Source organism: Mus caroli, chromosome 6, assembly GCF_900094665.2.
Source record: "Mus caroli chromosome 6, CAROLI_EIJ_v1.1, whole genome shotgun sequence".
Lineage (NCBI taxonomy): Eukaryota > Metazoa > Chordata > Mammalia > Rodentia > Muridae > Mus > Mus caroli.
In genome coordinates, this window is record NC_034575.1 from 68,129,936 (window position 1) to 68,142,237 (window position 12,302).

General features: G+C 45.4%; 1 protein-coding gene across 2 annotated transcripts in view; it reads right to left on the reverse strand.

Moving 5' to 3' along the window:
- The window catches only part of Smyd1 (SET and MYND domain containing 1), a 51,737-nt gene that overhangs the window by 21,614 nt on the left and 17,821 nt on the right, over positions 1 to 12,302 (reverse strand). The window contains exons 2-5 of one of the 2 annotated variants that reach the window (XM_021164680.2): positions 6,113 to 6,289; positions 5,121 to 5,334; positions 3,906 to 4,036; positions 2,114 to 2,152 (exon numbers count right to left, since the gene is read on the reverse strand). In XM_021164680.2, coding sequence (XP_021020339.1) covers positions 2,114 to 2,152; positions 3,906 to 4,036; positions 5,121 to 5,334; positions 6,113 to 6,289 — 561 coding nt within the window. The remainder of the gene's footprint in view (positions 1 to 2,113; positions 2,153 to 3,905; positions 4,037 to 5,120; positions 5,335 to 6,112; positions 6,290 to 12,302) is intronic. The other variant, XM_021164681.2, reaches the window with a different exon arrangement.

Here is a 12,302-nt window from a genome sequence, read left to right on the forward strand (position 1 = left end):
ACCAGGCTGGCCTCGAACTCAGAAATCCGCCTGCCTCTGCCTCCCGAGTGCTGGGATTAAAGGCGTGCGCCACCACGCCCTGCTTGATCATCCTTTTTGTTGTGACTTTTGCTTACCCTAAACCCTACCTTATTTAAAATTAATGTCTGAAAGAGTCAAGTATTTTCATTGTTGTTATAAATGCACATATATTATAAATACATAAATATATTTTCTCATTGTTCAGTATAATTTGGACAAAACAAAAATATTTAGTTTTTAAATTAAATTTCACTCCATTTACTCTACCTAGAAATGTCCAAAAATTTGGGTAAACTCTTCTTATCGGAATTATACAGAGGATACCATTTCCTAATAACAGCAACATTCATGATAGTTTATACCTTAAGCACTAGTGTTTATTGATTTAATTAATATCCAAAATGTCCTTTAGCACAAATAGCTAGGATTAAAAATTCATTAAACAATTTTTACTAATAAAAAAAAAAAGAAACAATACTACAGTGACTCATTTGAAAGTCCCATTTCTAAAAATTTAAGTATAAGTAAGATGACTCATAGAGTGTAAATAACTGTGAATACAGGGGATTAGATTTGTTATCCTAGGTCACATGTAAGTGTTCAGTCCGACACAGTGTTTAAAAAATCAGATCCAGATCATGATGGATAATAGGCTTGATATGATCCAGAAGTTTCTTCCTCCGTGGCCTTTACCAGCTCTGCCTCTGTCCTGAGACTGCTGTCCTGCCCGCTACTCAGCCTCACTTATATCAGATCCTTTGAATAAGCCTTCCTAGCCCTGAGGGACCTCACAATATTTAATAAGTAATATGTTACCTACACATGTACAAAATGTGATGCTTGGCCAGAAAGCGGAGCTGTGAATGGAAACTCCTGAAAAGAAGCTGTGTCTCCAGAGACTGGTTAGCATTACAGTCTGTAGGGAGGTTTGAATGTTGCCCTTCCAGAGGCCAGTTATCTTCTCATAGGCTAGCTCTAGCCCTCCAAAAGAGCCGGCCCTTTCCTGCTTCTATGTCAGAACTAGCTAGAATCAATTAACTTAGCGGACTACTAGTATTCACCCAGCCCAAAAGCTACTGATGTCAGCAGATGACACAGTGAGCCCATTGAAAGCTTCTTCCCAATTTTGCTGCACCTGCCTCTCTGATGTACCTATCAAGGTATCTTAAACTTGCCTTGACTTATGACTTTCTTTGTTCTGTGAAGTCATATCGAAATAAAATAAAAACAAAACCTTCATAAAACCGCTACCGTGGTGGAACATGGAATTTAGGGCAACCTAAATCTATGTTCCTGGGCCATGGTCACTCAAAACGGTTTAGTTCAAAATAAACTATCTCTTAAAACAAAAAAGTTTAAAGTAAAATGCTACCTACACCACATGTTCACAGTTTTAATCCGTTAAAAAGTACACAATGAATACATATTTACCAAAAAACATCCCAGCTCTGGGAGCTATTGGTGAGAAGCTGGGTCTACACACAAGCACACGGTTAATTGGTGGGTTAGTAATAAGCAGTCTCCCTTCATGGCAAGCGGACTTTAAAGAGCCAGTGTACTTTGGGGCTGAAATAACTGGAAGGTTCACACACTGAGATAAAAGTAGAGAAGTAAGGAGTGAGAGGGGGGCTGGTGAGATGGCTCAGTGGGTAAGAGCACCCGACTGCTCTTCCGAAGGTCCAGAGTTCAAATCCCAGCAACCACATGGTGGCTCACAACCATCCGTAACAAGATCTGGCGCCCTCTTCTGGAGTGTCTGAAGACAGCTACAGTGTACTTACATATAATAAATAAATAAATCTTTAAAAAAAACAAACAAAAAAAAAACAAAAACAAAAACAAAAAAAAAAGGAGTGAGAGGGAGGGAAGACAGCAAACAAAATAAAACATAGGCAAGTGAGAGGCGGGCAGGCGAGGAGGAAGTCGTGACTTCAACGACAGGAAAAATGGCACTTCGGTGAAGCCAAGACACTGCAGTACAGGGCATGACACGTGACAGCAGCCAAGCAGTCAGGAAAGGCTGTCCCCAGGAAGCCAGGCACGTGAGGGAGATGGGTCAGACAAACACGGACATGTGAGAAGACTGACCCACCTCATCTGCGTGTGAAACATGGATTTCACTGCCTCATGACTGAAAGACAAAACAGACACCCACGAGGAAGTCAATACCACTGCAGCCCCAAGAGAGCACAGCATTGTGGGCTCACGCAATCAGGGCATTGACAGTCACCACCAACCTCACCCCTGCTAGCTGGGCTCCCCTGCCAGGAACAGTGAGAGCCCACTGGGAACAGGGTTACAAAATGGAGTCACAGAGAGATTCACTGCTGAATAACTGACCTCCTTTCCCAAGTCCTCAGTGTCCACTTAGCGTACAACAGTGAGATTGTTGTAAGACAATGTATCTGAGAAGAGAGTGCTGAGAAAAATGTAGAGATGATTTTCCTGTCCCAGTGACTAGCATGGTGCATAAATAAGCACGGCCTTTTTGGTGACTCTCTTTGGGGGAGAGTTCTGAATTGCATATGGAGAGAGTACTTATTGTGGTTAAAATGGGGCCACTGATACCATGTCCAGGCTGATTTCCAGTGTCGCAGGCAGATAGGCAGTGACTGTAATGACCTCCTCTCTTGCACAAAAGCAAACAGATCCAGGGAACACATGACCACTCACAATTAGTAGATACAAAGAAGCTACAGCAGACACCAGAGATGCCCTGAAGCACGGGTCCTAGGTTCATTAATTATTACACCGTCAGAATAGGGGCCTGGGGTCACCAGCACTTACAGAAGGGCCATCTGGGAATTGTGCATAGCTAAATGTGATTATCTCAGTCAACCAGGCTAAACCTGGGTAATGTATCCTCTAAAAAGATTCCATGAGGTCTAGGTCAATTGTCCCTAGAGGCTTAGACCCAAGAGTACAATGTGCTAGAAATTATTATTCTCAGAGTCCAAAATAACTTTTCCCAATCTTTGTCATCTCTCTCAACTGCTTTAGATGCTGGGGTCAGGAACAGAAAGGAAATAAGAACTCATAGCTTTGGCTCTGTGGCCACTTCAATCTGGTTCTCAGCTGAGACCCAGAAACCACTGTCTCAAGGAAGGTTTAGGAGAAAGCTGCTGGTGGGTGGCTCAAAGTTGGCTTTCATCTGTCATGTGCCCCACTCCTAAGATCCAAGTGTCTGCCCACGTGTCTTTGATCTGTGCCTTTCTGGGGGCAAAGGGCTGAACCCTGAGGACTGCGTCACCTGGGTTCTTTTGCTCTTTGGCCTCTGGGTGAGGTTGGCCAAGTGGAAGAGAACAGGTTTGAAGTTGTTAGCCTGTATTTCCAGCAGTGCCTAACTTCTGTGCAGGAGCAGTTGTATGGCACAGCTCAGTGGAAGGAGCCATCTTTCCAAGCACATTGTTCAGGCTTCACCCTCCAGACCTCCCCAGCCTGAGCTGCACCATCAGGCGACCCAGGCTGTTTATCGATCCTATTCTTTTTGTACCTGGTCCTTCCCAAACCCTGCCCACACCCTTGTAAATTGTCTTTTTACTAAATTCTGTCTGACTCTACTCCTTTGAATGTGCTTTCTACTTTCTCATAGACCTTAGCTAGCACAGGCTACTGCCAAGCACTTTTTTTGGCTCTAGGCAAATAATCCCAGAGGTCAAGTTTTAGAGCAGTAGTTAATGATTTATCCAATACATGGAGGCAGACCTAGAGATTCAGAAACGGACAAGGTAGAATTCTTCTGCATCCACCTCAGTTCCTGCCTCTCCTCAGTCTGGAGTGAGACTCTGAGCTGCCGAACATTGGCAGTGCGTGGTAGTCCACGTTTACAAGTTTGACTTTGGTTGAAATCAAGTGCAAAACTGCCCAATCCCCGTTGCACTCACTTGCCATTGTTGAATATGACAGTGCAGTTTGGCCAGCAGTCATGGTTCACCAGGCCCAGGTTGGGGAAGATGCCCACGCCCACTGCCTGTAGCCCTCTCTGGTCACTGAGAGTGAAACCGTTGCAGTTGATCTACCCAGAGGACAAGAGAAAAGATTCAGTCAACAGGCACAAATCCAGTACAGATTATCACCCTAGGTGTTGACGAAGTTTGGAAACTAGAGGGCCTTATGAGTCTGAGAAAGGGACAGGTAGGGAGGCGGGGCAGGGTGTTAACAAAGATGGGGTGGGGGGGACAATAGGGGTGGAGAGAGGATCAGAATATAGTATATGCATGTGTAATTACAAATAGCAAAAATGCTCAATCTTTTAAAAGGGAGATTTTTATCCTGAAGTCTTGTTTTCTGTGTGACTCCAAGTGGCCCACGAGATGTGTGCCATGGAAGGAGTCCCATGTTTAGCAAAACCCTACCACTTTGAAACTCTCAGTAGTTCCAGTCTAATAAGACCAAAGACAGGAATGCTGGTGGCTAATGCCATATCTGCGTCTCAGGAGTTGTTTTAAGTATCCATCTTGGTTTATCTTTCCATATTCCGGTGTGGGGTGTGTGTGTGTGTGTGTGTGTGTGTGTGTGTGTGTGTGTGTACAAATCAAATAAGAGCAAATACTCTTGATCTAGGAGAGGTGGCACTCACTTGTGTCCCAGCACTTGGGAGGTAGATATAACAGGTTTGGGAATTCAAAGCCAAATAAGTAGAAAAATGAAGAGAGAAAATATGGTAGGATAAACCAGCATCATTTTACGTTTCTGTCCTTTCCAGACTTTAAGCCTTCTCTCCTGAGTCTGTTCCAACTGCTTCTGGAAGCTTCCTAGCTGGACAATACCCAGAGTCACCATGGCCTCTCTATTATGAGAAATCTTATTGGAAGGTTCTGGTTTATTTTTACTGGGCTCAATTAGGAGTCTGACTCTGAGTTCAGAACCAGAAGGGCGGTATGCATTCCTGTCACACCTGGGAAGCAAGAGGACACTCTTCACGTTTCCGGCTGCCTGGGCTAGAGGCCATTGTCATGGAAACAGGAAACATCACCCAGGGAAGCTGGGGTTTCCGTCCATCTGAAAAAGTCTATGTTCCCAAAGGGGAAGAAGGGAAGGAGGGAGGAGACAGACACGGGGGACAGAGCAGGGGTGGTGGAGGGGATGAAAAGCCATACCACACCAAAGATGTGTGAGATATACTGCATGCTGAACTGCTGGCTCTGGGGCGGCCAGTACTGCAAGAACGTGTCCACGTCTACTCGGAGTTCCTTCTGCTCTTCCTCCCCAAAGTGCTCCACGTGGTTCTGCAAGTCATCCACGGACACCAGGCAGCCCTCTGTGAGCCCAGTGCCCTCTCTCTCCACCCGCCACATGATGCGGGCGGCCAGCCTGGGAAGAGAGGGGAGGACAGCATTAGGGAGGACTAGACACACTCGTCATTCATTCATTCATTCATTCGGAGATGTATTTATTGTGGGTCTAGTAGACGAGGACAGGCAGCCTGGCGAGACTGATGGAGCCGCAGCCTGCAGATTCCTAATGTCCTCAGGAGATGAGACTCTTGACTGTCACACCCTATAAGCCCTGCAAACACTTTCTATTATCACTGTCCTCACGCACTTCGCTTCCGAGTCAGCCTGGCTTCCTACAGGCCTGCCCACATCCCAGTACCAACACCTTCTTCCAAGAGAGCCACCAACATTCGGGAGCCCTCAGCAGAAACTCTCATACTAGGCCCCGAGCCTCCTAGCAACCGCCCCATGTGGAAGTCTGCATCTTCAACGCACGCACATGCCTGAACTTCAAGGAGGACCACTGTAAAGGGAGCTCCGTGACTTAGAAAATCTTCTCTTATGAGAGTCACAGGCTGTTAACTGCATGTCTGTCAGAGCTTCGCTTTTACTCGTGTTCCCCAGAGAAAAGAGAAACTATTTCTTCACAATGTGTGCTTTCCGGAGGAGCTCTGTGGGGTCCCATGCGCCTCTCTAGGAGCGCACTTGGAATCGGAGGTAGAGACCCCCAGTGTTCCTCTCAGGCCTAAAGAAGTGAGCGGAATAAAGGACCTGAGGCACTGGCACTCGGCCTGGCATCCTGAGACCCGAGAACGCTGGCACCTCTGCCATCCCATTTGGAAATCCCAAGTCCTATCGTGGGCACCAGCTCTGACCTGATGTTCTCGTTGGGCACTTTCCCGTATCTCTTGATGGCAGCGCACTCGTTCTTGTGGTTCAGCCAAGCATCCTTCTGGCACGTGCGGTCGCAGTAATGGGCGAACTTGCACTGCCCGCAGCGATGGAGCTTCTCCTGCCTCTTAAAGCAGGTGTGGCACACGAAGTTAATGAGGCTGAAATGCAGACAGGGAGAAAATGAAGACAGGAAGTGTGGGGTCTGGAGAGATGGCTCAGTGATTAAGAACAAATATCGCTCTTGCAGAGGAGCCAAGTTTGGTCCCAGCATTTATGCCGGTGGCCTATTACCACCCCTAAAGCCAGCTCCAGAGGATCGACGCCTCTGGCCTAAGATGCCACTCACTCTTGTGCCCATATATACATATGCATAATTTTAAAAATATATAAATCATTTTTTTAAAAGAAGGGGTGCCTTTGCCCATATTTTGTTGCAAATAACACATTACCACAAGTAAGGTAAGCCAGAGAGAGACAGAGATACAGAATCAGAGAGAGGGAGGAAGGGAGGTAGAGAGGGAGAGAGAGAGAGAGAGAGAGAGAGAGAGAGAGAGAGAGAGAGAGAGAGAACATGAGAACTACCTAGCTGGATGGCACACCTGCAATCCCAGCCTTCAGAAGGCAAAGGTGGGGGTTGGGTTGTGTGTGCGAGTTTGAAGCCAGCCTTAACAACAAAAGGGATAAAGAAGACAGATTTACTTTAGTTCACAGTTGAAAGTGTCTGCTAAAGAGCTAATCCCATCCAGAAGAGGCCTTTAGAATAAGACCTTAATTTTGAAAATTGAGAATCTAAAGTTGAGAACGATAAAGACCACATTCTGAGGCAGGACTGGGACCCAGCTCCCCCATCTGCAGTAATATACTCTTTCCATGCACCCTGGTTTGGGGACAGTCTTAACGTGTCCCCATGGTTAAACGTATGAGTTGTAATTCCCATCTAGAAGTATTAAGAAAGTGGAAACAATTAAACTATGTGTTTTGAGGCGGCGCCTCTGGGAGACAGGGTTAATCAAGATATCAGAGTGGAGCGACTCTCCCAGGTATTCCTTAGGACTGGGCTTGTAGCTTAGAGGTACAGGCTCAGCACAGGCAAGGTCCTGGGTTCAGTCCCAATAGTAATAATAATAATAATAATAATAATAATAATAATAATATAATAATAACAACAACAACAACCCAAACAGAGCTGCAGAGATGGCTCAGTGGATAAAGGTGTTTGCTGCCAAACCTACCTACATGAGTTCAGGTTTCAGGATTCCCATGGCAGAAGAAAAGAACTCCTGCAAACTGTCCTCTGACCTCCACATTTGTGACACATCCATGCATATGCACATGTGCTCACATTATTGTGCACAAGATGTGTTTAAAATGCCCCCAAATAATCAGTTTTAAGAGGAGAAAGGTTTATAAGAGCAGGCTTTAACTCATGGCTTTGGAGCTGTTGTCTGGCCCCTTACTTTTAGACCTACGTCAAGATAGTAGTAAATCCTGACAGGAGTGCAGGGCAGAGGAAGCCAGCTGCTCACCAGCTGGGAAGCAAATAGAAAAAGAGCTGTGGCCAGGATCCTGGAACCCCATTCACCAGCACACTTCCCAGTGAATTTACTTTCTTCCATCAAGCCCCACCTCCTAAAGAACCCACTACCCCCACTAGGACCACAGGCTGGAACCAAACCTTTAACATATGGGCCTTTGGGGGGACAATCAAGGTCTAAACTGTAGAATTCTGCTGTGCCCCCAAAGGCTCATGCCCATCTCATGAAACATCCAATCTACCTCCATGATAGGTTCTGACAAGTATTTCATTAAGATAGGCAGCATACCTCATGGCCAGAAGGTTGTTCAGGACACTCTGTTATCTAACTGGAAGTGTAGGGTTCACGTTTCTTCTAGCTGCTCTCAGTGCAGAATTCCAAATAGTCAAGGTCATTTTGAGCTGTCTGGTCATCTTTTATACCAGTATAAAAGATGTACCCGAAGTATGGAGTCATCTGAAAGTCTGAGAGCCTGACTTAGTTTGGGAAGGAAGAGGAACAAGTGTCCACCTCTGGTTCAGAAACACACATCTAAGTCAGGAAGGAATCTGAAGAGGGCAGGGGTTAGATGTAGGCACAGTCATGCTGGCCGTCAGTTATTACTCCATATCCATCTGTTCAGGGGCATCCTACACCTGCTCTGATAGATTATTTCCAGATGGATGTTCTAGAACACTCTTTTTTAATAGAGTCTCCTCATGTTTTTACTCATATATGTATATTCTGTATTTCATGAATTAAATTTGTACCTACTTTTTGAACTAAACAAAATTATTATAAAACACAATTCCCATCAGTGTCTATGCCTCAGATGTTAAATACTGGAGGTTGTGGGTATAACTCAATGCTATTTTTTTTTTCAATAAAATTTAATGGTTGGCGAGATGGCTCAGCTGGTGAAGGCACTTGCCACTAAGCCTCATGATCTGAGTTCAATCCCTTGGTCCCTCAAGGTAAAAGAAGAGAACTCACTCTTGCTGCCTGACCCCTGGCCTCCGTACATCTGGCAGGTGAGACCTTGTCAAAAGCAAAAATCAAACCAAAGCTGGACTGCCCTCTGGAACCCAGAGGTGTTTTACAGCCCCATCTCTCACTGTTACAATGGCTGCTCATTTCTTATCTATTTAAAATACTAGGGTATGAAGTATCATAGGATTGGTATTATGCTCTGTGACCAGAGCCAGCCTGAACTGTTCAGGAACTTCAGAAATGACTCATGTAGCTGAGGCCACACTGTGTGTCAAACTAACTTCCCGGGGGGGGGGGGGACAAGTTTTTCTAGGATAAGTAATATGGTCATCATGTGAAGTTCAGTTGACAACGATTACTTTAGACCTGTGCTGTCACTGGTTAGGAGGCAAGATAGACTGTTGTTGGATTGTTTAGAATCACTGGTGTGTGGTGATTTTAAAAAAGGTTGACCAGCAGAGCCCCCCCCCCATCACCACACATCACCCTTGGGTGGGCACCAATGTGATGAGCAAATGTGTGGTGAAGAGATGAGGGAGAGGGGAAGCTAAAGAATGATAGGACTGGAGCTTTGATGGACAAACTGATGAGGGACAGCCTGATGTGAGGGGCAGCCTGATGTGAGGGACAGCCTGATGTGAGGGACAGCCTGATGTGAGGGACAGCCTGAGGTGAGGGACAGCCTGCCTGCACTGCCATCTGAAGCCATGGTGATGTCCAGGCTGTGCTGCCACAGGGGCTATGTTGGGGTCCATGACCCTGCTGCAGCAGGATCTGTGTCTATGTCCATGGGCCACATTATCGCCATAGGTCATATGGATGTCTATATCTGGGCTGCCACATTAATGTCAAAGGGCTGAGCCCCTCACTTGGGCAATGCTGGAGAGCTGGCCCCAGTGGCTTGGGCTCAGGAGAGCTGGCAGGCTGGCCAACTCAGCTACCACCCAGGCTCAGATCCAGGGCTCTGAGTTGCCCAACATTTACCCCGTCTCTGAACTGCTGGAGTGTGTGAGGGGGCCTTTCCTGCAGAGCCAAAGCTGCAGGATCTCCATAATACAAGGCAACAACAGTAGGACATTCAAGAGGAAAACTGGTGAGAATACAGTAGTAATAGTGTAGCAGAAGCCAGAGGTCTTGAACCAGACCAATGACTCATTGCAACAAGCATTTGCAAGAAAAGCTGTTTGGGCAAAAGGGTATCACTGTGTGACACACTGTAACACACTGAAGCTTCCACAGTAAAATGTTTTGTTTTGTTTTGTTTTGTTTTGGGGGGAGTTGCAAGGGCAGAGGGCAAACATGGAGGGATTAGGAGATAAGGGGGATTGAGTGCATGATGTGAAATTTACAAAGAATCAATAAAAAGTTTAAATTTTAAAAAGATGTATTTATTTAATATACAGTATTCTGTATGCATATATGCCTGCACACCAGAAGAGGGCACCAGATCCCATTATAAATGGTTATGAGCCACCATGTGCTTGCTGAGAATTGAACTCGAGATCTCTAGAAGAGCAACCCTTAATCTCTGGAGTCATCTCTCCAGCCCTAAGAAGTTTTTTTAAATTTAAAATGGTTGACTTTTAGTTAGTTTTATTTTTGTTATTTGATGTTTTGTTTCGCTTTTTAAGAGATTTTAAGAGATTATGTGTTTGTGTGCCTCTGTGAGGCTATGTGCACTAGAATTCAGATGCCTTGCATGACATCAAGTCAGTTGGAGTAGACGTTGCAGGCATATGATATGGGTGCTAGAAACTGAACTTGGGTCCTCAGCAAAAGTAGTACAGATTCTTAACTGCTGGGCCATCTTTCCACCATGTTTTGTTTTTTGATAGGGTCTCAGATAGCCCAGGCCAGCCCCCAACTCACTGTATAGCCCAGTCTAGCCCCCAACTCACTGTATAGGTAACTTCACATTTCTGATCCACCTGTTTCAGCTGCTAAGTGCTTTTTACTTCTGTGCTAAACTCCCTTTGTTGCCTGTACCAAGGATGAACCAGATGTCCTGCCCTGCCCTGCCCTGCACTTCTCTGGTTCACACAACCTGTGGCTGACTGGGACAAGCTTTCTCAGACTGACACAGAAGGAAGGAATGTGCCTTAACTGGCACTTGCCTTGGTGCCTATGAACTGACTTAATACTCTTTGAATAGAGCACAGTTATAAAACAATCTGCTTGCTGTGAACTGTAACTATGTTATGTTTCTAGAAATAAGTTCCAGCTGTGTGGCCCAATGTCTTCAGAGTCACTTTGACCAGGAGAAAGCTGTGAGCATATCCTTGAGGTTCCTACAGTAAAATCTTCACCTATGGCTGAGTAGCAAGGAAACATCTACAATGACTTGCTAAGCCTTCAATCAAAATCCCTCCCAGCTCAAGAATATCTCCTCATTGTGCTGGTTAGTTCTAACTGCCAACCTGACTCAATATAGAGTCACCTGAGTCTCGATGAGGAGTTGACTAGATCAGGTTGGCCTGTAGGCATGTCTGTGGAGGACACCTTGATTATTAATCGATATAAGGAGACCTAACCATTGGAGGTGATGCTGTTCCTTAGGTGGTGGGGTCCTGAACAGTATACAAGAGCAGGCAGCTAGCAGGAAGCAGAGGTGTGTTTACTCTCTCTCTCTTATCACTTATCTCTCTTTGATAGGCTCTCATATAGCCCAGGTCAGCCCCCAACTCACTGTATTGAATTCCTGTCTTGGTTTTCCTGAGATGATGCTCTGTAACATGGACTCCTTAAGCCAGATAAACCCTTCTTCCCCGATGTTACTTTTTGTCACAGCAACAGAGATGAAACCAGGACACCCAACATTTTATCTCGCAAGCTTCTCTGCAAAAATCACTTCACCATAAGAAATTTTTCATAAAAACAAACATCATCAATTTGGGATGTATTTTCTCATTGTGAACTCAAATGTGAACCACCAATATTCCCTCTGAACTCAAAATATGACTTAAATTCTGTTCCACATTTTTTCTTGGGCTTAGAGACATGTATTAAGATGAAATGAAGGACTGGAAAGATGGATCAGTTGTTAAGAGTGCATGCTGCTCTTGCAGACGACCTGAGTTCAGTTCCCAGCACCCACCTTGAGCTGCTCACAACCACCTATAACTCCAACTGCCCGGAACCTAACACCCTCTTCTGGCCTCTACAAACACCTGAATAACCAAGACATACAGAGAGGGGAAGGGGGAGGAGAGAGAGAGAGACAGAGACAAAGACAGAGCCTGAGAGTGTTAAAATATAAAACAAATCAATGAGCACTACAAGCTTCCTTCTGACATGGGTCTCCTTGGGAGAGCAGCCATGTTTTCATTACCATAGCTGCCACCCCGCCTCAGCTGGGACCCTGAGAATGGTACACAGGACGATGTAGAACAGTACTTCTCAGCTTTCACCTACTCACATTCATCCTCAGAGATCTTGTTTAAAATTCAGAATCTAATTCCAGATCTGGCTGGAGCTTGGAACTTCAACTTTCTTATTCCTGAAGACACTTGGCAAGAAGGTAGAGAAATAGACAAACAAAAACTCAATCCTATTCCATCTGGATTGGGCATGCTGAGAAATGCTAAGTAGACAAGAAGGGGAAGTTAAGACAGACAGAAAGACAGACAGACAGAGGGATACAAGGGAAGGGAGGAAGGAAGGAAGGAAG